The following is a 24191-nucleotide window of genomic DNA, read 5'->3' as shown; positions in this document are numbered from 1 at the left end:
TTCATCGGCCCATAAAAACAAAAAATCACCATCGGCCCACGGGGTAAATGCCTGATGGCCAGTCCAGCTGTGGTCGTGCCATCAGTTAACCCTTCGCGTGCCAGCTGTGGCACGCGTGCCTAGGGTTGCCGACCCCGGCTCTATAGGAACTCTGTGTTAAAGGGTCAATGCACCAAATTGGGTTTTGATAACAGTTTATTTCTCATGCAATGAAAGACACAAACTGCTCAGAGGGATTACTACTGAGCACAAGTTAAATGAGCTCATAGCACTACATTGGCTTTATCAGCCCTGCAAAAACAGATCAGTCTTAGATTCTCTTAAATAAGTAGAATCTGAAACTGAAGGGTTTTAGATTAAATCTGATTCCTAAATCAAGAAGTAAAGCTTAAAGAATAGCCTAGGTTTGTAATTTGGAACAAAGTTGCGTTAAGTGTGACCTTCTTAGCTGCAAACCTAGAACTGGTCTAGTAGCTGTCTTACTGTAACATAAGTGCTGCAAAAGGGATTTATCTCTCTCTCTCTGTCGATCTCTCAGTCCCTCTTTCTAAAATATTCATTTTACGGTATTTTCTCTATATATGATGTAGGTTTGGATTTTCCCTCCTAAATCGTGATGCTCTGGAAGTCTCTGTCAGTCGACCTGCCTGTATGTATGTTTTTCTATGTGTTTTGTTTTGTCTCCCCTCCCAGTCCCCTGCTTCCTCCTTTAAGTGTGTGTGTGTGTGTGTGTGTGTGTGTGTGTGTGTGTGTGTGTGTGTGTGTGTGTGTGTGTGTGTGTGTGTGAGATAAGATAAGATAAGATAACCTTTATTAGTCCCACACGTGGGAAATTTGTTTTGTCACAGCAGGAAGTGGACAGTGCAAAAGTTATGACGCAAAAATTAGAATACAATAAGAATAAATACAGTACACAGCTGTACAGAATAGAATAAAATAATATACTATATACAGTAGAATAAAATAGAATAAAAATATACAATAAGATAAAAATAGAATACGAATGCTATATACAACTGAGTAAAAATACAACGATGCCAGAAAAGATTATTGCACTTAGTGTTATTGCACATGTGTGGATGTGTGTGTTTGTTCAGTTAAAGTCTTTGTTGTGGAGTCTGACAGCAGTGGGGAGGAAAGACCTGCGAAATCTCTCCGTCCCACACCGTGGGTGCCGCAGTCTCCCACTGAAGGAGCTGCTCAGTGCTGTCACAGCTGCAGGGAAATCAGATGTCAAGAGGGAATGTTAACTTCACCTTGGAAGATGAGGGACAATTCAAACTTTTTATATTTTGTGTTTACTGGTTCTTGGAACATTCAGAGAATACTCTGACCATGACAAATACCAGAGTTTGAGGTCTTTTATACTTTATATTCACACACTGATGTCCATGCTGTGAATTTTAATGCAGCAGTTTTAGCTCATCCTGTTGAAAGACTAAGCTCCTGCCATGGTAAAGGTTCTGTTGTCCAGATGTCCACAGTTCACAAAAATCACTACTTCACCTAGAGTATCAGTCACATTTTAATCAAACTTGCACAAACTGATCACCTAATGACTCTTCACCCAAACCACGCTCAAAGCCAAGTTCACGTTTATTTATTTACAAGCAGTATTATGTGAACTGTGATGGATTGTGATGTTTCTCACATGAGTAAGATGGACCATGTTCATGTCTAACTGTCATGTCCATGTAACAAACTTTATGCATGAAATGAATACTTAAATCTGTTTTATTTTAATTTTTTAAAATAAAACCTGAAGCATAAATGACTGAAAATAAATTTAAATTAATGTACAAATTTAAATGTAAGATCTGAGATCAATCTTACAGGAGTGCTGACATAGATGTTGGAAGGCTTAAAGAATTACTTAAGATAAACAAAATGTCCCCAGAACCCATTTGTTGACTTTACGTAAAATTCTAAGTCAGTCCTCTACATCAGGTTTGTATGTTGAAACGAGTAATGTTTGTATGTTGAAACGAGTAATATTTGACAGTGCGTGCTTTATGGATGTGTGGTGTGAATATGAGTGATCAGTAAGATTAGAAAAGTACGATTATAAATGCCAGTCCAGACGTTCATCGACTGAAAACATCTGCCGCTCAGTGAAATGTAAAAAAGCGCGAGTGGGGTCTGCTGAGCAGCTACAGTCTCATATGAGACCAGAATGGGAGCAGCTGCTGTCCTCAGTATGCACACATTTACGGACTGTTGTTAAAAGACACCGCACAGCGGGACTCACGGCCCTGTCCCAACGCTATTCAGACATGTTACTGCAGACTGAATGTATGTGTGTGTTTCTGCTCACTGTAGGACCGCACCCAACGCTAACGTTTTACCGTTCTGCGCATGCGTCATGACGCCATTTCCGGGTGCGACATGTAATATAGGTTGGTGTAGCGCTGCAGAGAGTGGGTAGAATATACAAAACCAATGATTCCCATATGTCCAGTAGTATCCTTCACCTATGGTAAGTATCGACCAAATGTGAATTTATATTAAGGACAACTTTAAAAATGTTGATGTGTCTGCAGGCGTAAGAAAGGCAATAAAACCGTGAATAAATAGTTGTTGGACCGCTGCTAACGGTTAGCTTATCCTGTGTGTGTCCTCCGCAGTGCCTGGCCGGCTTGGTGAAGATGCCAAAATGGCTACCGGCAATTACTTTGGATTTACCCACGGCGCTGCCGCTCAGTACAGGTAGGGGGATGCGGGATACGTGGCTGGTTGGGTTCCTGTGTGCTGCATAATGCTTCTGTGGTCGAACGATGGCTTGTTTATATGCTGTACGTACATATTAATATTAAGGCTTGCTACTGCCCACTGATCCCGTTGTTCGCATTGGGGGAGGGGGCTGTTGTTCCCGGTGCTACGGTTGGACCTTCTCCACAGTTCCGACGGAAAACTACGGAAATAAACGTGAAGCACTGCCGATCCACTCCAGACCGAGGCCGAACACATGGGAGCCTCCATGGGGGTCGGGCATCCAAATACGGGACAGCCCCCTTATGTGTGACATTATTAGACTTTATTATAAGGACCAACTGAAATAGTTATTTGGTAGGAAAATATAACCTGCCTTTCACTGCACGGCTGAACACTCGTTATCCCAAAACATGCATCTCATGGGAGAGTGCAGGATTATTATAATAATTATTACTATGATGATGTTGTTGCTGAGCAGCACCTGCTCTCACAGGTGAGTGTGTGTGCTGGGATGCGGTCGGTGTCAGAGCAAAGGGAACAGGGCTCGGTCCAAATTCAGCTGCAGTCAAAAACCTTTTTAAAAAAGCTTTACGGCCTAAATGTGCCGTTTCAGTGCTCACCCCGAGCATAATGGTATGCATTCAATCACTAAGTCAGGCCTCTGAAGCACGAGCAAGCCACCTGCTAGTTTTGTATGAATTTAATCTGTTATTTTAACAAAGGGGGGGGGGGTTGCATACCAACAGCCTCGGCCCTGTTCTAGCCAAGTGTTCATGCACTTTTCTTTTACTTTTCTTCAAACATAAACCAAAGGAGCACCGCTTACTCTCCAAATGTCCCCGTGAAATTTCAGCACTTTGGAAAAGTTGAAAGTTTCCAAACTGCTAAAATGTCCCCGTGACTGTAAATGGTTTCTTTGATTTTACATTGTATTGTAGGCTTCGGGCATAATTATTCTACCTTTGACATTTTAATTTTGTACACAAGATTTATGGTGAAATGGTGGTAGAGCAGCTGCTGTGGTGGAAGCCATGGTCAGCAACATGACGTCAGCTGTTTGTCTAATTTATTTTTTTTATTTCTGAACAAAAAAAGGTGGGAGCTTTGGATCCAAACTAACCCGTTAAAGTGTGCGAAGTAGTGAGACTGTTGTAATATGGGGTAAACAGATATTCAGGCCCCGAAATGAACTATATCACTGATGTTTTACATTGTCCTCAGATTGGATTGTGTTGCTCTCCTTGAGTATGACAAAGATTGTGTTGGTGTCACCGTATAAACACTTAAATCACTTAGGCATTTGAAGCACCAGTGGAAAGAAGGTTAGAGACCACCTTTCACCTTGAACCAACACCTGGTTGTCATAAGGTGACAGGTGTAGTACTCTAACACAGACAGGGAAAGACTCAGTAACACCAACCATGGTTAGTTAACCTAAGAAGCATGTGTTATGTGGCTGGAAGCTGGAGCGAGCACACAGGCAGAACAAACTCCAAATGATGATGCATGCCAACGCAGACCCAGCTGACTCAGGCAGCAGCGCTAACCACTGTGCTTAAAAATGTCTTGTTTCAAATCAAACTGGACTCTGAATCCTGTCAGTATCCTGGTTTGTGTGCTGAATCCACATCAACAATGTTTTTACATGACAAAGGATTCTTGGAAACTTATACAGTAACCCTATTTGTTGGGCCCGTCTCCATTTCCTTTCACTCTCATCACGTCTTATTGATCTGCGTTGGCGCCTTTAGTCCTTGTGATGGCTTTCTCTCTCAGCACGCTCTGCTCTTTACCCGTCCTGGATGATCATGACCATCAAGTCACTATATTTCAGGATTTAGTTTTAGGATTGTTTTGTTAACTCCACATTAATAAAATGGAGTAACACAGTACACATCTTTAGGCACAGCTTGCATGTTGCAGGTTGGACCAATTTTGCCTTCTGAACTCCCTCAGGTCTGCGCAGCCTAGTTTCAGCAAGGTGCTGAGAACATTCCTGAGGTTTTGGGAAAAATCTGAGGAATGTTCAGATTCCTGAGAACATCTGAACTTAAATGAAGAGGATCAACCTACAGAGGGGTGGATTTAAAGACGATCTTAAAGTCAAAGTGAAATAATGATGTGACGGCCTAGTTCATTTCCCCGGAGATTCATTGCAGCAACTTAGGATGATACTCAGTAGTTGTAATGCTGTGTTTTGCTTACAGGGGGACATGTGACTGTTGGCTGTTCTTCTTTGTATTATGGCAGGGTCTTTACCTTACAGCAGGGGTGTCCAACTCCCGGCCTGGAGGGCCGGTGTCCTGCAGGTTTTAGATCTCACCCTGGGTCAACACACCTGACTCACATGATTAGTTCATTACCAGGCCTCTGGAGAACTTCAGGACATGTTGGGGAGGTCATTTAGCCGTTTAAATCAGCTGTGTTGGATTAAGGACGCATCTAAAACCTGCAGGACACCGGCCCTCGAGGCCTGGAGCTGGACACCCCTGCTTTACAGCACAAAGCACCTTGAGACAACTGCTGTTGTGATTTGATGTTATATAAATACAATTGAATTTATCAGGAGGAGAAGTGCTTTATTACAAATTAGTCCACAAAGTAAACCTGATATGTGTTACAGCTGACCTGTACAGAAGAGCATGCAGTTGCACCATAATTGTCATGCACATTTAAATAAATCAACAAAAAGTCTTTATATGCCAAATAATTCAAGGTATGTATTAACAGTAGTCTATACTGCACGATTCAGATGATAATTTAAGGGACCCCTGAGTCCCATTAGTGGGAGGATTTTAAAAAAAGACAATTTTTAAATGTAATCATGGTGGCATAATCTCAGCAGGGTCAAAAGAATCTCCATACATGCTTTGGTAGTTAGTACAGCTGTAAAGTCTTGATGCATCCTCAGTCATCCAGGTAAGAAATCCCCAGAATCTGTTCATCTGGACGTTTCAGTGGGAGAAACCTTCCATCATCATCAGCTGACTTCTACAGTCTCAGCTGACTGCAGGTGTCCAGCCTTATAAACAGGACATTCGCACAATGACTGAAACTGGCACCACTGGGGAAACAGTGGGCTGTGAGACCAGTTTGTTGATCATTAATATGCAATTTGTCATGGCAGTTTGGGGAAAGCTGTACAGTTTTGGAGACACTGGAGTCTGAAAAAGATCTTTTAACATGTGCCAAGGCATTTCTCAGTTAGACTGTCGAGATAACCTTCATGTTTCCCTTTGTGTCTCCCAGCCAGCAGCCAGCAGCCGGGGTAGCATACACCCATCCAACCACAGTGGCCAGTTACACAGTTCATCAAGCACCAGTGGCAGCACACACTGTGGCAGCAGCTTACGCCCCTGCTGCAGCCACAGTTGCAGTAGCTAGGCCTGCGCCTGTTGCCGTGGCAGCTGCTGCCACTGCTGCCGCTTACGGAGGATACCAGCCGACCCACGCGGCCACAGATTATGGCTACCCTCAACGGCAGCCTGAAGTCCCTCCGCCACCCCCACCAGTCACCTCACAGAACTACCAGGTACCACAACATTTTTCTGTAGACTCACAGATTCCAGAACATTCTTTGGAGTCTCTTTGAATGAGGAATATGGGGAGAGATGTGCTGCCTTCATTATATTTGTGGGAGCTCACGTGCCATAAATGCATTTGCAGAATTCCATTAACTAGTTTCTAATTGGACACTATCAGCAGGAATTAAATGAATTACACACAAGTTAATACATTCTCTCCATAAATGCTTTAAATCAGTCAAATTAAATGCAATGACTCTCAAAAGCTTAATGATGGCGTTTCAAAATGAGGACGGGAGAAACTCGATTGAGTTACCGGACATGATTGGTTAGTTGGCAAGCAAGTGGGTCTGCTGCCAGGAAGCTGCTGTGGATCCTTAGCTTGGGGATCTTCCTACATATCCTCACCACAGTACTTGACTCTGCCTGTGAGGGAACTGTGTCGAACGTGGCAATCCTCTGCCTGTGCACCAGCAGTGTGGAGACCTGGAAGCAACCAGCAGGTACCTGAACCTTTTCTGATGACAACTACTTAGCATCTGAAATGGAATAGATAGATTTAATGAAACTGTACAATTTAAACAGTCCAGTCGCTTTGCTTGACTAGTAAGTGTTCAAACCTAGTATGGGCACCAGTTGGTCAGCAATAGTTGGCAGATCGGACTGGGCCAAGAAATGGTTTTAGATTTGGTGTAGCAGGCATGTGTGACATGTTTAAGTTACTTCACAGCACATGGCAGCACATTTATTTTTAGTTTAACAGCCTACAGACAGCTGTCATGTTACACTGCTGTCTGTAGGCGGCATGTATTCAAACCTAGCACCACTGAGGAAATCGATTCAGCAGTTAATGAATGGATATCACATTATTCATGCTAAAATCAATTTGAATAAGGAAATGGTTGTTTTTGTTTTAAACCTACCCTTATTGAGGCGCTGTTTAAGTGTACTATCAGGAGGATGTGTAAAATATAGAAGCTGTCTAAGAAATAATAAATGCTATATATTGGTGGGGGAAGAAGGTAAATTGACTGATTTCCACCTTTGACATGTTTGTATTAATATTTCTTCTTCTTTCAGCAGTAGGGCTCCAGAAACCGGACTTGAGCTGCATTCGTTCTTTCTGGACCTTAAACCTCTGCGGTTCTGTACAAAATCTAATAGTAATGACAATAAAGTTTAACAAAATGAAGTGTTGTGGTTATTGTCACAGTTTTTGCTCTTACTGTGAATGTAGTCTATAAGAATAATGCAAAGTTAAAATGTAATTTTCTGTTTATTAATAATTAATTACTGCTTATAGCGATCAAAGATGTGTGGGTATCGTATACAGAAATATTTTAAAAGTATGTGGAAGGAGATTAAAAACCAAATACAATGTTGACATCAAAAAGCTCAAACTCAAGCTTTTAACTGTGTAACGTCTTCAAACATTACAGCTAAAATCACGGGCCGTTGTTATCAATTATCTAGTGAACATTTAGAGATCTTGTTAATTTGCCATTGAGGCAAGAGTATATATCTTACTTTATTCAAATGTATCAACATTGCCTTGTTCAGTTTTAAAATGTTATAAAGTTTTAGGTATCTTCATAATGAAATTATGTTGGGACGTCGCTGTGGAATTGAGTGAATTCTGAGAGGACCATTTTATTCTAAAACATAATACAGCCACCGGTTCCTAGGAACCGGTGGCTGTATTGTGTCCAGTATGGTATCCCCAGGGATTAGCCTGTGTGATAGGGGCTACAGGACTAATTTTCCCAGGCACTGCCATGAACCTCAAGCAACCATTTGAAAGCTGTCATGAGTACTTATTTTGCCCCCATGACTGGTGGCTGCAGCCCTGTCTCCAGGCCTGTGTGACTGGGCCTTAATCACTTGAGTCTATCACAGTCATTGTCATGCATAACTGCCGTGTTTAGGACAAATGGATGTCATGTGGTTCTTGGTCACATATCTGGAAAATATTTGGGAAAAATAAAAGAAGTCTTCATTGGATGTAGTCCAGTAAACCACTCGTGCACCTGAATGAAACACCTCCACACAGCTCTGTGTTACGGCGAACTGCTGGAACCTCCCACTTCAGAGCAGCTGCCAATGACGAAGAACCAAAGACAGAGTGAAGGTGGCCAATCTGCCCCTTGTTGCTTTTAAACATAAAACTCTGCTGCAACTAGGGGCTAATAGGAAAACCAACACTTGTAGACTGCTTTTTACCCCTCAGCTGTGAAAGGCTGATGACCTGTCCATGGTGTAAATGACACTTAGTTGATGTTTCATGTCCTGTTTAAGAGCAGACAGTTTTATCATTGATGTGAGACTTAAAGTTGTGGTTCAGTATTTGTTAGTAAAGTATTATGATAAGAAACACAGTAGACCTCCAGTAGAAGTTTGGAGTTGATTCTTTTCTCAGACGTGCATTGAAATATAGACTGAAACAGTGGCATGAACAACGATGTCTGAGACTCTGATCATTTTGCAGGATTCCTACTCCTACGTCCGGTCGACGGCTCCAGCTGTAGCTTACGACAGTAAGCAGTATTACCAACAACCCACTGCAACAGCGGCTGTTGCTGCTGCACAGCCACAACCCAGTGTGGCAGATACCTACTACCAGACAGGTACACTCAAATACACATTTTTCTACCCCATTACTACCAAATGCATTGATTTGTAATCATTTTGATTACTTGCTTATTTTACTACCAAGAAACTTTGTCCCTACTTGATCTTCTGTTTCCCCTCACCCCCACCTGGGAGATGGCCTGACCTCCCCCAGTCTGGATCTGCAGGAGATTTCTTCCTGTTTTCCTTTCCACTGTCACCAAGTGTTTGCTCATAGGGGATGAGCTGCTTATTGGGCTTTTTCTTTATTATTGCAGGACGTTATAAAGGGCATTGAAGTGACCGTTAAGAATTGGTGCTATACAAGTAAAAAGAATTTGAACTTCTAAAACTTTGAAACTCTTTACACACTATGTTGTTAGAAGTATTCACTCATCCATCCAAATAATTGAATTCAGGTATGCAAAGTAATTCAATGGCCACATGTGTACAGAATAAAGCAACTAGGCTTCCAGACTGCTTCTACAAACATTTGTGAAAGACTGGGTCGCTCTCAGTGAGTTCCTGCATGGTACAGTGATGGGATGCACCTGTGCAGAAAGTCTAGTTGGGAATTTTCCTCTTTCCCTCTGGAAATGAATGGGAACCACACAAACTGTGACACAAAGTGATGGGCCACGTAAAATCAGAGGGTTGAGAGGATGCCAGCATCACTGTGAACCAGTGCCCGAGGCAAAGTCCATAAAACATGGACGAGCTTGACTGGTCTGAGTCCTGACCTCAACCCAACAGAACAACTTTGGGATAAATTGGAGTGTGAGCCAGGCCTTGGCATCTAACAGTGTGTGTGATCTCACAAATGCACTTCTGGAAGAATGGTTAAAAATTCCCCCAAATACACTCCTAACATAATTTTAAATTATAATGAATTTCCTAATGAGCCAAATGTTTACAGTGAGTGATGGGACTAGACTACACACCTTAGAGTGCTGACTCTTTACAATGAAGCCATGCAGAATGTGGTTTGTCTATGCAAGGCCTGCCATGAAGGTCACACTGTCACCAGAGAATGAATTGTAAGTTGACTGGTTACCACACAGTACACTGCAAATTCAGTGTCTGTCAGCCTTGTGCGTTGACTGCACCCACCCACCGATGTGTCCAGGAAAGAGGCTACAACTGTTGTATTCCTTCTATTAACCCACTCCTTAACCAGAAACGACATCACAGTGTCAAGTGTCCTACCCAGGGAGGGAAGTCAACGTCAGATTTATTGTTATTACTGCCTTACATATGGGACTGTGCTGATATATTGTCACTGTGTGGGAAGCAAAGATGTGAGCTGTGAATAACAGGCCTGTTGGAGAACTAAAAAATTGGTATTAATTGGTCAAATATTAATTATACAAGAATGGTTACAGTGTAAATGTAATTTATTGGAGTGTGTCCTTTACAGTGCTAATAAAGAAAAGGTGTAAGACTGGATATATAGAAATCACAGGAGCAATGCAGTGTGGAGTGGTTGCTTTGTGTTTGTGTGGGAGTGAGTTGGCCTGGAACTGTTGCTGGTTCTTAGTCGGGTGGAGGAGGCACAGGGTGGTGTTTCATCTTGTCCCTGAGGGAAGCTGTGTGAGGGATGGGTGGAGGCCACTGTAATGCTGACTGCTTCGTGTGTTGGTGGGAGAGCTATCTTTACTAAACACAGCGTGGTTCCTGATCTGGAGGCGGGGGAGTTTCCACCAGTTTGTTAAGATGCTTTGAATGGCACCACAGTAGAAGGAACACACGGTGATGACACCCTTTGCTGCTCTCACACTGGTTGTGTTACCAGTGCTGAAGGCAGCATTCTGGGGCTTAAGCAGCCTGTAGATGTTCCCCTGACAGCCATGATCTCTGACTCGTCCGACCAGTAGGCTGGACTAATGATACACTACAGGTAAAGACACAGCAGGTTGTATCTGCAATGGAGCCTCGGCTCCTATGGAGTGCAGTGGGAGCTCCTATGACTGTGTTTGTGTTGGTCAGCCGTATCTCTGCTGGGAGAGGAATAAACTGAACACACTGATCAAGAAGGCCAGCGCTGTTCTTGGACGACCTGTTGACCCAGTGAGGTAGTCGGTGACAGGAGAACGGTGGCCACCCCATGCATCTCAGCCTGACGGCCTTAAGCAGCTCCTTCAGTGACGGGCTGCTGCAGCCACAATGCGTGAAAGACATGCTTTCAGCTGCTGTCACTCTACGATGTACAACAGCAGGGAATGTGAAATAACTGCTGCTATTAATGCCTAACCCCACCACGAAACACTCTGTTCTGCTACTTGTGAACTTTTTTTTTTTTTCCTTCATTTAATAATAATGTATAGCTAATTGATCCCCGTGGGGAAATTATGCTCTCTGCATTTAACCCATTAACTCAGTGAAGCAGTGGGCAGCCACTAATCAAGCGCATGGGGAGCAGTGTGTAGGGACGGTATCTTGCTCAGGGGAACCTCTGGGTAGCCGTTCAGTGGATTCGAAACCCAGACCTTCCAATCATGGGGCAACCACTCTACCTACTGAGCTATCCCTGCCCCATATATTGAAACATATTATAAATTGGAGGCTAACTATGTGGCTCAGAAGCAGGGTTAGTCGACTAGTCACGATTACGTCGCGGCGACTATTTTAATAGTCAGCGCGTCGTTTGAAGCTTTGTAAGATCCCAAAAGACGCAGGAATAAGTAGTAGGATTTAAGAGTGTAATAACGGACTGAAACAGAAGATGGCAGCACTGCATGTACAAGGATGCCAGCTGCCGTTAAACCCCGAAGAAGAAGAAGAAGCAGCAGTGTCCGTTATCGTAGCTGTGTCCAAATTCAGGAACCGCATCCTCCTGTGCCCGCATTTGTAGGCCGATTACGTTACAGCGACACGAGGAAGACTGTCCAAATTCCAAGACTCCAAATAATGCGGCCCACAAATGCGTCCTTTATTTCCCCAGGTTTGAAGGATGGGTCGGGTGCATACTTCGTGGCCCAACCTATCCCAGAATTCATAGCGCGGCCCTGCTCAGTTTCCAACAATGGCGGCAGCTAGTTAGTTTTAATATTACTCTTATTATTCTTTCTGGGTCACAAAATAAACGTTTAACATATTTTCAGGCAAGAATGTAGCTGTGTAAACCTCAAATATCTGCTCAGTTTATCAGGACACCACATACTTTCAAAAGCGCTCCGACGTGAAGGGAAAGACAAAATGGAGTGTGGCTCATATAGACCCATTTCTGTCCTTAACATAGATTATAGACTGTTTACTTCGATAATGGCCAGGAGAATGGAAGAATTTTTACCCGACCTGATTAGTAATGACCAAACGGGGTTCATAAGACGACGACAGACCCAGGATAATATACGTAGAACTCTTCATGTAATACATCAGATACAGACATCTAAGAGTACAGCCATGCTTATGAGTATTGATGCAGAAAAAGCCTTCGACTCCGTAAATTGGGACTTTCTATACAAAGTCTTGGATAAATTCGGCTTACATAAGGGAATTGTTGATACGGTGAGGGCATTATATACTAACCCCACCGCAAGAATTAAAGTTAATGGGTCTCTCAAACAGCTTTGTTCTGCAGAGAGGAAATAAACAAGGCTGTGCTTGGTCCCCGCTTCTGTTTGCTTTGTATTTAGAACCTTTGGCACAATCAATTAGACAAAATAAAGATATTAAGGGGATTACCATTGTGGGACAGGAACACAAGCTTGCTTGCTATGCGGATGACATATTGATATACCTAGATCAGCCCACTAACTCCCTGCCTCCATCCATCCATTCGCTTCCGCTTATCCTTTTTCAGGGTCGCGGGGGGCACTGGAGCCTATCCCAGCTGTCATAGGGCGAAAGGCGGGGTACACCCTGGACAGGTCGCCAGTCTGTCGCAGGGCTAACACACAGAGACAGACAACCATTCACACTCACATTCACACCTAGTGACAATTTGGATTAATCAATTAACCTATCCCCACAAGCTGCATGTCTTTGGACGGTGGGAGGAAGCCGGAGTACCCGGAGAGAACCCACGCAAACACGGGGAGAACATGCAAACTCCACACAGAAAGACCCCGGCCTGATGGTGGAATTGAACTCAGGACCTTCTTGCTGTGCGGCAACAGTGCTAACCACCGTGCCACCGTGCTGCCCCTCCCTCCCTGCCTTTGTTGATGAATTTATGCCAAAAATTTGGGAAACTCTCTGGCTATAAAATTAATATGTCTAATACTCAAATTCTCAGTTATAACTATAGCCCTCCTGCTCACTTGGTTGTTCAATATCCAATGAGTTGGCAAGCACAATCATTGAAATATTTAGGAGTTGTTATTCCCAAGGATTTAACTAAACTATTTGAGGAGAATTTTGGTTCCCTACAAAGGAGAATAGTGGGTGATATTAGACGATGGAACATGATCCCCTCTCTTTCTCTACACTCACGAATTGAATCTATTAAAATGAATATTTTGCCAAGAATATTATATTTATGCCGTTTCAATGAATGGGATAAAATAATATCGCGGTTTATATGGGGGGGGAAGCGGCTGAGGGTTTGTTTTAAAACTTTACAACTACATAAGAAGGCGGGAGGATGGGGGTTGCCGTCACTAAAAAATTATTTTCGGGCTGCTCATGTGAACAGCCCAATACTTTTGCATTATTTATTACATAAAACTCAGAACTAGGCATCAGTTATGTTACACGTTTGTGCAGTTACATATGTTCTTGGTTTGTGACTGTGGTCAATTGGTGTGATACAAGCTACCAAGCACACTGGAAGACTATTGAGGAGAACATGTTTTCCTCTCCAATACAAGCTGTCTTGATGGATTCGAACATTCGAAAATGTATTGACAAGGTTTGCAACCCCTGGGTGTCGTGCACACTTAATATATGGAGAAAAGTCGTGAAAGAATTTAAACTGGAACAGGATTTGGCTTTATTTAAATGGTATGCATATGACTCTGACTTTGTCCCGAATAAACTGGACTCACGTTTTAAAAGTTGGTCTGCTAAAGGGTTATCTACATTCGATAGTCTGATTAAGGATGGGAACTTTATTAGTTTTGACACACTGAAACAGAAATACAATCTAGAAAAACAGGATTTTTATCGATACCTGCAAATAAGACATTATATAAAGACAACAATCGGTGTGATGTCAAACACTAATGTGGAACTGGTAACTTTGTTTAGACAGGCATACAGTGGGGATGTCGATACAAGGCTCATTTCCTTTTGGTATAATTTTCTTATAAATAAGCTTCCCCACTCAACTGATTATGTGAAGATGTTATGGGAAAAGGAGGGAGGGATGTGTATTTCAAGGGATGAATGGACTCAGATATGGGAACGGCAATGGAGGAGTACTTCCTCCAACAGCTGGAGGGAATTCGGATGGAAGTCTTTGATAAGGTTCTTTATTTCTCCGTGTCAAAAGGCTCATTATGATGGGAATCCTCCTGTGTGTTGGAGAAACTGTGGACACCAACGAGCACATCACACCCATATTATGTGGGACTGTCCTGTGCTACGGACTTACTGGAAAGACATTCATGGTACATTACAAGGCATTTTTGACTGTACATTCTCTTTGGACATGAAGACAATCTTTTTTTGGTTGTATACCGCGGAACTGGTCTAAAAATGATACATGTCTGTTAAGAGCTTTACTTGTTGCAAGTAAGAAAAGTATAACTAAGAAATGGTCCTCGCAAGATATACCGACCTTGTCATTATGGTGGGAAATTACGCTAGAGATTTATAGGATGGAGGAAGTAACAGCTCATGTCAATGACGGGGTGGGTTGGTTCCATTTGTGTTGGGATAAGTGGGTCCTATATGCCAATACCCATAAACCGAATCTTCTTTTCAAAGCTTGAAACCACCAACCTAGCTAACTGGTCACTCCCGACTGTTTTTTCTTTTTTTACTCTTTTTTTTTTTTTTTTTTTTTTTTTTTTTTCCCCTCTTTCGTTTTGCTTTGTTTTTCCCTTGTAAATTTTGTTGATTAATGCCTGTAATCACCATCGTGAAGTAATATTTTAGAAATAAAGAATAAAAAAAAAAAAGAAAAAAAAAAAGCGCTCCGACGTTTTCGGAGACGTCTGTTACCCACCAGCTCGATAGCTAGCCGGGGGCAAGGCTCACTAGACTCCCGGCAAATCGTTTTCAAACCCACTGTGGTGTATTCATAATTGTCTCTGGTACATTTGTTGTATGGGCAGTATGTGTTCATTGTTTGATTGTGTAATTATGCCGGGAGATGGTAATACAGTGAGTAAAGAGTTGGTCTTACCGCACACAGTGGTCCCGCGTACTTATTCAGATTCGGAGTAAGAATAACACACCCACCGCCGTCTTTCGCTACTCAGGTTAAACATGATATAAATACAGGCCATTTACCATTTACCATGATATATATAAGTCACTCAGATAACTTGAAATGTTATTGTTTGGCTTTTTTCAGTGTTTTATTTGTTCCTGAGTAAATCGGTTTGGCTGAGATTAAAGTTATAGTTTTTACACAGCTGAATAAACTTCAAGCAGACAGCTGATTATCAGAAGTGTGAGATGCTCCAGAATTTACTCCGATGTCCTGTTATATTTTAGATAGCAAGGAGTTTATTAAACTTCACTGAAACAATCTGCAAATGTCATTAAAATTTAATAAACTATCATCTTGTCTTTATTTTTAGTTGGCACAGACCTGAAACACTTAAAGCTGTAAGCTAATGATAGTTATATAAGAGCAGATGCTGGTGCGATAAGCTGAACGTTTTACGTCCAATGGATGATGATCTGATTACTCGACTAATCGCAAAAATAATCTGTGACTAGTCGACTATCAAAATATCGTTTGTGGCAGTACAGCACAACGTGACCAAGCAGAACTTTGAAATTTTGTATCCTTTTCTGTGTTTTCTAGCCCCCAAACCGGTCTACAGCCAGGGGGTGACATCATACACCCAGAGCCAGCAGACTCGACAGGTGACTGTGATAAAGCCAGCTGCTCCTAGTCCAGCCTCTTCAACGTTCTCCATCTACCCAGTGACATCTACTGTCCAGCCCGTGGCTGCTGCAGCCTCTGTTGTCCCGTCTTACTCCCAAAGCCCAACATACAGCACTAATGCTGTTACATACTCTGGTAAGCTGTGAGACGTTATCACAAAAGCACTGCTCCAGGAACAACTTTTTTACTGTAGTTCGTGAGTAACATGAAGGTGAATCGTAATGCAGCCGATCAGTTGTGTTCTGGATAACAAATGACTATGTGTTTGTTTTTAGCTGTATGAGAGCGGCAATAACAATGGTAAACAATATGTCTAACATTTTTTTGATGCTAGTCATGCTGTGTTTACCTCAGAGGACAGCTACAGCGCCTTAGCTCTGTTAGCATAGCTTTGAGACCTTTCGTCTGATTCTGTGACATGTTGACTAGAAATGTTGAATATGGTCTCATTGTGTAAATAAATGTTTTTTTTCTGAGAACCTTTTGAGAAGTTGACAAACAGAGCAGCAGTAAGTAGGTTTGGATGTTTTTCAGGAACCTCATACTCTGGCTATGAAGCTGCAGTTTACTCAGCAGCCTCCAGTTACTACCAGCAGCAACAGCAGCAGAAGCAGGCAGTGGCAGCTGTAGCTGCAACTGCAGCATGGACAGGCAACACCTTTACTAAGAAGCCCCCCTTTCAGAGTAAACAGCTGAGGCCCAAACAGCCCCCCAAACCTCCTCAGATACACTATTGTGATGTGTGTAAGATCAGCTGTGCTGGCCCACAGGTGAGTTCACCGCTGAGTGCATGGATATCTAACAGTCATGTTTAAATGTAAAATGTCTTGTGATATCTCCACTTGTTTTCTATGGAGTGCCTAATGTTGGCCAGCAAGTCTTTCAACCATGCAAAGATAATACATATATGCCATGCAGCTCATCAGCTTGTCTGTGTGCCCTGTACGAGGTCTGTGGGATTCAAATGTAAATGATGCGTCATGCAGTTTGTTCCTTTTCAGCTACCAGACACTCTTTGATCAACTCATCAGTGAGTGGTAACTTTGTTGCTTTTTAAAATAATTTTTTAAAATAATTAAAGATTAATATCAGTTTGTACATGCTCCAGAGAGCTTTTCTTCAAATTCTTTAATTCTCACTGGCTTATACAACTTTGTACTTTTGTGTTACTCGCAGCAACAACTCCACCTCATTGTGAGTCCATTTAAAAAACTTGGTGCATTTCCTCGACATTTTGCCGCAACGTTTCAAAGAGCCGGAAAGTAAATAAACGGCAGACAGAAATGAAGCAGGAATCTTGTTTCACGCATGCGCAGTACTGGAACATAAGTGTTTTCGGTCTTTTCAATGTGGACGCACACCTCTGTGAACAGGACTGAAACGCTAGTGTGGACGTAGGAGGAGGTAGCCACAGACACTGTGGAAGAGCTGCAGATGCATATGATGTGCTCAACAAGCATAAACGAAGACTCACAAATGTGTGCAGTGTTTTGTGTGTAACTTTTGAGGAGTCGTACTTCAATCCACACACACAAATATAAAGCAGGTTGACCAAATGTAAAACTGTTTTACAAATCAATGCAAATCTGAAGAAGTACTGATTGTTTCTGCACAATTTATTAGGTTCACCTCACGAATCTGATCATGTTACCTTGCAGAGACCTTTCTGTGCACACAGATGTCAAACCTCCTTAAATACGTGTGGACACAGATCACATCGCATGCTGTTGGGTTCATTTTTGAACTGAAAGTGCATAAATGTGCTAAGCAGTTAAAGCTGTGAGTTAAAAACGGCTGCTGTGTCTGTTTGCTCACTCAGGACAGCCAAACGATCACAGAGCACCACACGCACACAGGGAACACTCTTATTGTGACTCACAGAAACTGAGTCTGATACCAGCTCACGTTTCTTCTTCTGCACCTCTGTGGAGATGACCCTTCTGCAGGCAGCACTCCTGTTACCATGGCAACCCGCCCTCCGGTCAGGCTTGCGTGAAGAGAGATTTACAGCCTTGTTTCCTTTAGCAGAGTCAGGCTTAAGATTTTATACCTTGTGGTGCTTTCACCAGTGAAGCAACCCCCCCTCATATTCCTGAGAGAAGGAGCCTTTCCCTGGGATGTCTGAGACTAATTTAATGCTGCAGCTTCTCACAGATCCACACGGGTAGGCTGCTTTCAGGTCCCAGTGTAAAGCTTTGTTTGTTTTATTTTTTTCAAAACTAGAAGAGGTGATTTATCCATCACAGAGCCGATACACCAGCCTCTAAAGGTTCATGCATGGGTTAAATAATGTGCTCTTACATGCTGGGGAAATTCAGCCAGTGCTCAGCTGCAGACAGAGGGGACAGCATGGTCGTACTGTGGATCATCCACTGGAGTGAGTGTATGTTAAGTTATATATTTCAAATAAACAGATATTTGATTCAGGTACGGTGGAATAACACTTTAATGTTAATCTTAGCACTCTCTAATAACAGCGACCGTGGCTCAGGGGGTTGGGAAGCGCATCTAACCGGAAGATCGCCGGTTCGATCCCGGGCTCTCTGTCCTGATTCCTTGGGCAAGACACTTTACCCTACCGCCTACTGGTGTTGGCCAGAGGGGCCGATGGCGCGATATGGCAGCCTCGCTTCTGTCAGTCTGCCCCAGGGCAGCTGTGGCTACAACTGTAGCTGCCTCCACCAGTGTGTGAATGTGAGAGTGAATGAATAGTGGCATTGTAAAGCGCTTTGGGTGCCTTGAAAAGCGCTATATAAATCCAATCCATTATTATTATTAATGTCGGCATAATAAATGATCCCAAACATGTCAGTGGTCATCCAGGTCTTGGTGGTCTACCATTACTGTTCAAACAAATAATCCCGAACATTCGCGCCACTGTCTGTGTGTGGTAAACCGATGGTTTCTAGTAAAGCGGTTATTAACTGTGATGATCATTTAGAAAAACAAACGCAGGCATACAGTGGAAGCCCTGATGTCCTACGTTTACACTGGGACTTGAAAGCAGCCTACATTAGTGGACCTGTGCGAAGCTTTAAACCTGCCACAAACCCGTATGGCGTGACCTATCGGGTGATTCGTCCACACGTATGGAAGGCTTTGTGAGCGAGCGAGAGAGAAGTTGCGTGTAGTTTGAGACATCTGTGTGCAAAGAAAGGGTTTTGGAGGGTAATATTATCAGATTCAGGAGCTGAACTTAATACACTGTGCGTAAACGATCAGTATTTATTCAGGTTTGGATGTACGCGTTTGTAAAATAGTTTTACGTGTGGTCAGATTGCTTCGTATTTGTGTGGATTAGTCTAGAGGCCGCACACGTGTGGGACATCAACAGTTACACACAAATCATTGCACACATTTGTAAATTTTATTTTATGCTTGTGGAGCACATCGTACACGTTTGCAACCCTTTGAAGATTAGGCTCAAAGCTATGGAGAGAAATTTGTCTCCAAAGTAGAGATGGTGTATGTGTCCTGAATCCAGACAGCAGAGGGGCCTGTAAGCTGAAGGCTCCGCCTCCCATTCGACTTAGTAAAGACTGACGACAATGAATGTTAGGCTAAATATGGTGTGTATGGATATGATGCTTGGGTTAATTTACTGATAACTAATGAACACACAGGGTTAAGTTCAATGCTTTTCACAGTCAATCATAAGATATTTAATTGTTTTATGGTTATTAGTGGACATGGAAGTATTATGTACTGAAGTCAGAGTTAAAGCCATGTGCTCAGTTTGCAGTGAGCAGACTGCTGTGTTGAGGAATCACCGGCCTAAACACAAGAAGCTGCCTGTTGCAGAGCAGGTTCAGACATCAGACGTTTGCTAGCAAAGCTTCAGGGATGGAGCAGTTAAGACCAGCTTTGAGATTTTCTACAAATCCCTCAAAAAACAGAAAGCCATTCTTTGATGGGGAGTTTATCAGAGTTGGGTGGACTGACATGGTAATGTGTCCTGAGGAGGGAAAAAACCGTGAACCATAACAAGAATGATCGAGGACGTTTCTGTGAATCTACAACTTCAGTTGACGAAGAGCAACATTTATAAAACATTTATGCAGTCGCTTGTGGGAATGTTGATTAGTGTTTTGTCTCATGAATAATCTGTGTGTCCCTCCAATTCTGACTGCATAAGACTTACAAGGAGCACCTTGAAGGCCAGAAGCACAAAAAGAAGGAAGCGGCATTGAAGGTTTCTCAGAGCAGCAGTAGCAGTGGTAGCGGTGGAGGAGCACTGGCCCGCAATGCTCAGAACCAGCTCCGATGTGAACTTTGTGATGTTTCATGTACTGGTGCTGACGCCTATGCTGCCCATATTCGTGGAGCCAAGCACCAAAAGGTATGATTCACATTCCCACTGTGTCTTTCACAGCCCACACACTCTGCTGCTAAACCCACAGATGAACAAACGTAGCACCACTCAGGGGAAGGAAGCAGGCTTTGCAGTGGTGTAAGATTTAGCATTGTTACAACAAAGAATGAAACACAGCAGTCATTTGAAGAGGCAGCCTATACTTTCTGTCCACGATGATTGTCAGTGCTCAAGCAAACCTGGCTCTACACAGGAATCTGTTCTAGTGTCTGCTGTATGTAGAATAATCAGAAAGCGTCTGTGCACTCGTTTCTCTTTTCTAGGTTGTAAAACTCCACACCAAACTCGGTAAGCCCATTCCATCCACTGAGCCCAGTATGGTTACTCAGACATCATCCACCACGACAGCTGCTCCAAGCAAGACCACACTGGCTACTTTCAGCAGTTCCAGTACCACCAGCTCTCCATGTGTGGCTACCTCCTCCTCTCCTGCCTCCAGCTCCTCCTACCTGAGGCCCATTAACCTGGTTAGCAGCGGTGTGGCAGGTGTTAAGAGCCCCCAAGCCAACAGCCTTTCTGCTGCCAGTGCTGCTTCAGTGGGGAAAAAAGTCAACACCCCCAAGATCAACTTTGTAGGTTAGTAAGTTTTTTTAACAGCAATGCTCTTTGGTCTCATTTGCACCTGTTCATGAAAAATGTGAATAGTTCTGCTTAAAACAATCCTGCTTTATTTGTGACGAGCTTTCCTGATGATTGGAGGGAAACGGGAAGTGTGGCTTTTGATTAAAAGCAGAGAAACTGAAGTTGGGTCTGAAAATGTTGGTAGTAACAGTCTGAATACCAGAGCAGGAGATGTGAAGCTTTTACCTTTTGTTACTTGATGATTTAAAATAAATACCACCCTGCTGTATTTCACTCGCACTGACTTACTGGCAGGAAGTGTGGATCATGTCCTCTGGTGCAGCTTTTGTTGTTGTTTGTTTTGAAGCGGGTGGAACAAGCAGTTCAACTTGATCATATTCATAATCCAAACATGAATTAATGGCAGGACTTTAGGCAGTGTTGTAGGATTGGGTTGTGATTGATAGGGGAGGGATTACTGAAGTTAAGCTGCAGGCAGTCATTTTTTAGGTTATTTAACAGAAAAACAATGACAGTAACCGTGTCTCATAAAGATAGAATTAATCCTTTCTCTTTTTTTTCTTTTTTTAAACTTTTATTTAACTTTTTTTTCCAACAAATACAAGACTGGTTCACATCCAAGATAGTAACACTGCACAGCACTAGAATATTACACATTCTCCAGAGTCCACAGAGAACTTGTGATAAATTATGTCCATAATTGTTGTCCATTAGAATCCAGTTTACAGGTTGCTCCCAGTGTTTCCAGTGGTTTCTTCCATTTGTCCACAAACATTCGGGAGCTCCCATCAATATGATGTCCCGGCCTGATCAGAGTCATAACATCAATGATGAGCGACTTCCATAGAGGAATGGAGGGAGGCTCAGCCCCCTCCCATCTCAACATAATGCTTTTCCTGGCCAACATTAACAGTGACTGAATTACATGCTCATGTTGTACCAGTGAGACAGGAATATATCCCAATAAACACATTAATGGGTTTTCTGTCACCTGATGACCAATGGCTGTACTAATATTGGCGCAGACCTCTTTCCAAAGTGACTGAATAATAGCACATTCCCACAAGCAATGAAATCTAGTGCCCACTCCGGCCTTACGCTGGAGACAATTTGGAGATGTTCCCATATTATACTTACTATAAATATACAGAGAAATATACACATTGTGCAAAATTTTGTGCTGCAGTTCTTTAAATCGGTTACAAACAGAGATTTTAGATGGAAGGAGCAGGATTTTGTCCCATGCCTGTATATCTATTTCACATTTAAGCAACGTCCCCCAAGATTTTCTCAACCATGCCAATTTATCCACAATTAGGGCATAAATCTCTGAATCAAACTTTGATACAAAATGTTTATGCTCCCTTTTATCCAGAAGAAACTTCTCCAACCGAGAAGAGGCTGTTGAGATTTGTAATGATTTAGCATTTTTTAACACATATTGTCTCAATTGCGAATACTTATAAAACTCAGTCTTTGACACAGAATACTGGGACTTCAGGGATTCAAATGATTTAAACTCACCATGTTTAAAGAGGTCATAAAACCTCTTTACACCTACTTTATGCCATCCCACAAAGCTCAACACTATGTCAGAAGGTCTGGATTATTTATAAGCATTGACAAAATATTAAACGGATGACTACTGTTAAAAAGTTTTCTCAGTTTTCCCCACGTCCACATAGCATTATAGTGGGTTATGCTTTATTACGTGAGGTAAGTCATTTAGGCGTTTCCCTAGAAAGCTAACAGGTGAGGATGGTTTACATAATACTTCCTCAATATTTAGCCGTGGCAGCCCAGAATGTTCATGTATCCAGGAAGAAAGAAACCTCGCTTGTATTGAGTAGGGCTGTTCGATATAATGATATGTATCGGATGACGATATAAAAACATCTGTCGTTTCATTTTACGCTATCGTTTGTTTCGTGGTGTCGCAAAATAAACTGTTTACAGCAATATTTGTTCATCGTTCTGATGTCACTGTAGTGGCTATATTAATTTCAAGTTCTCTCTTTCTCTTATATTTAATATAACCACACTACGGACGGACAAGCGCCTGTTTTTATGCGTTGTCGTTAGCAACAACGACGGTAACACCATCGCGCGTCTGCTTGTTTATGTTCCACATAAACCTTTCACAATAAAGCTCAAGATCCTGCTGAGACTTTTCAAAATAAACTGAATCACGTGAAAGATGCAGATTATTTACGGATGAGAAGTAAAAAAGAGCCGCCAGGTGCTAAAAAATAAACCTTAGACTCAAACGTTAGAACAGGCTTTTCCCCGCAGCACGCCGTGTAATAAATACGCACAAAGAAAACGGCGCCGTTACAACTTATGTCTAAAAATGTGTAGTTTCATGCATCGGTTAAAACACTCGACTCCAGCTACATGACGCCCAGCTGGAAACACTTCACGCAAGTCGAGATTCACAGAATTTACAGAAAATGTTACATTTTTGTGATTTATATCGTTATCGGGACGATAGATGTCTTATATCGGGATATGAGATTTTGATCATATCACACAGCCCTAGTATTGAAAGAACATAATTTAATTTAATGTTTGGCACTCCCCACCCGCCCAGATCTTTCGGTAACTGTAGTGTCTCCAATTTAATTTTGGGTTTTCTTCCTGCCCAAATGAAATCCACCAGCCTTATTATTACTTTAATGTCTTCTGATTTCAAAATTGCAAACAACATGCCTGTGGGATATAATATTTTGGGTAGGATTACCATCTTAATGAGATTTATTCTTCCCAGAAATGATATCGGAAGTGACCTCCATCTTGTCAGCTCCCAAATATACAAAACCTGATGGTGCCCAGTGAAAAGGTCCCCTCCACTACACAGTCATTACAACAGATTTATCAAAATTTACTTTACATCCAGATATAAGACCAAAGTCCTTGATACACCTGGTAAGAACAGGTAGAGAGTTGGCAGGGTCAGTCAATGTCAGAAGAATATCGTCTGCATAGAGCAGAATTTCAGGTTGTTTATCCCCAATTTTAACTCCATGAACACTTGGATTTTGTCTAATGGTCAGAGGCTCAATGGCCAAAGCAAATAATAGTGGTGACAATGGGCTACCTTGGGCTGTACCTCTGCTCAATGTAACTGGGGAGGATAGCAAGCTGTTAGTTAACACAGATGCTGTTGGTATTTGTATATAATTTTGATCCACCCCAGAAAGTTTTTTCCAAACTCAAATCCCATTCAATTCTACCAAATGCGTTTTCGGCATCCATAGAAACAACAACCCCAGGCATTTGATAAAAATTTATAAAATGAATAATATTAAATAGGCGTCGAGTATTGTTATAAGAATTCCTCCCCTTAATGAAACCTGTCTGGTCAGCATGCACAATAGAGCACATTACC

The 24191-nt window shown here is 42.3% G+C and overlaps 1 protein-coding gene across 2 annotated transcripts in view; it reads left to right on the top strand.

Moving 5' to 3' along the window:
- The first annotated feature begins 2357 nt into the window (after nt 1-2357).
- The window catches only part of zfr (zinc finger RNA binding protein), a 41405-nt gene continuing 19571 nt past the window's right edge, over nt 2358-24191 (top strand). For both annotated transcript variants that reach the window (XR_013972955.1, XM_080893322.1), the window contains exons 1-8: nt 2358-2476; nt 2625-2706; nt 5962-6244; nt 8722-8860; nt 15766-15984; nt 16384-16619; nt 19985-20188; nt 20485-20797. Coding sequence is in view for 1 of the 2 variants with exons in the window: in XM_080893322.1 (XP_080749448.1) it covers nt 2440-2476; nt 2625-2706; nt 5962-6244; nt 8722-8860; nt 15766-15984; nt 16384-16619; nt 19985-20188; nt 20485-20797 (1513 nt within the window). In the remaining variant the exon portion in view is untranslated. The remainder of the gene's footprint in view (nt 2477-2624; nt 2707-5961; nt 6245-8721; nt 8861-15765; nt 15985-16383; nt 16620-19984; nt 20189-20484; nt 20798-24191) is intronic.

This window comes from Rhamphochromis sp. 'chilingali' (assembly GCF_963969265.1).
Source record: "Rhamphochromis sp. 'chilingali' genome assembly, chromosome: 10".
NCBI classification, from domain to species: Eukaryota; Metazoa; Chordata; class Actinopteri; order Cichliformes; family Cichlidae; genus Rhamphochromis; species Rhamphochromis sp. 'chilingali'.
The sequence above is the reverse complement of the archived record's forward strand: the minus strand, read 5'-3'. Positions and strand labels throughout refer to the sequence as shown.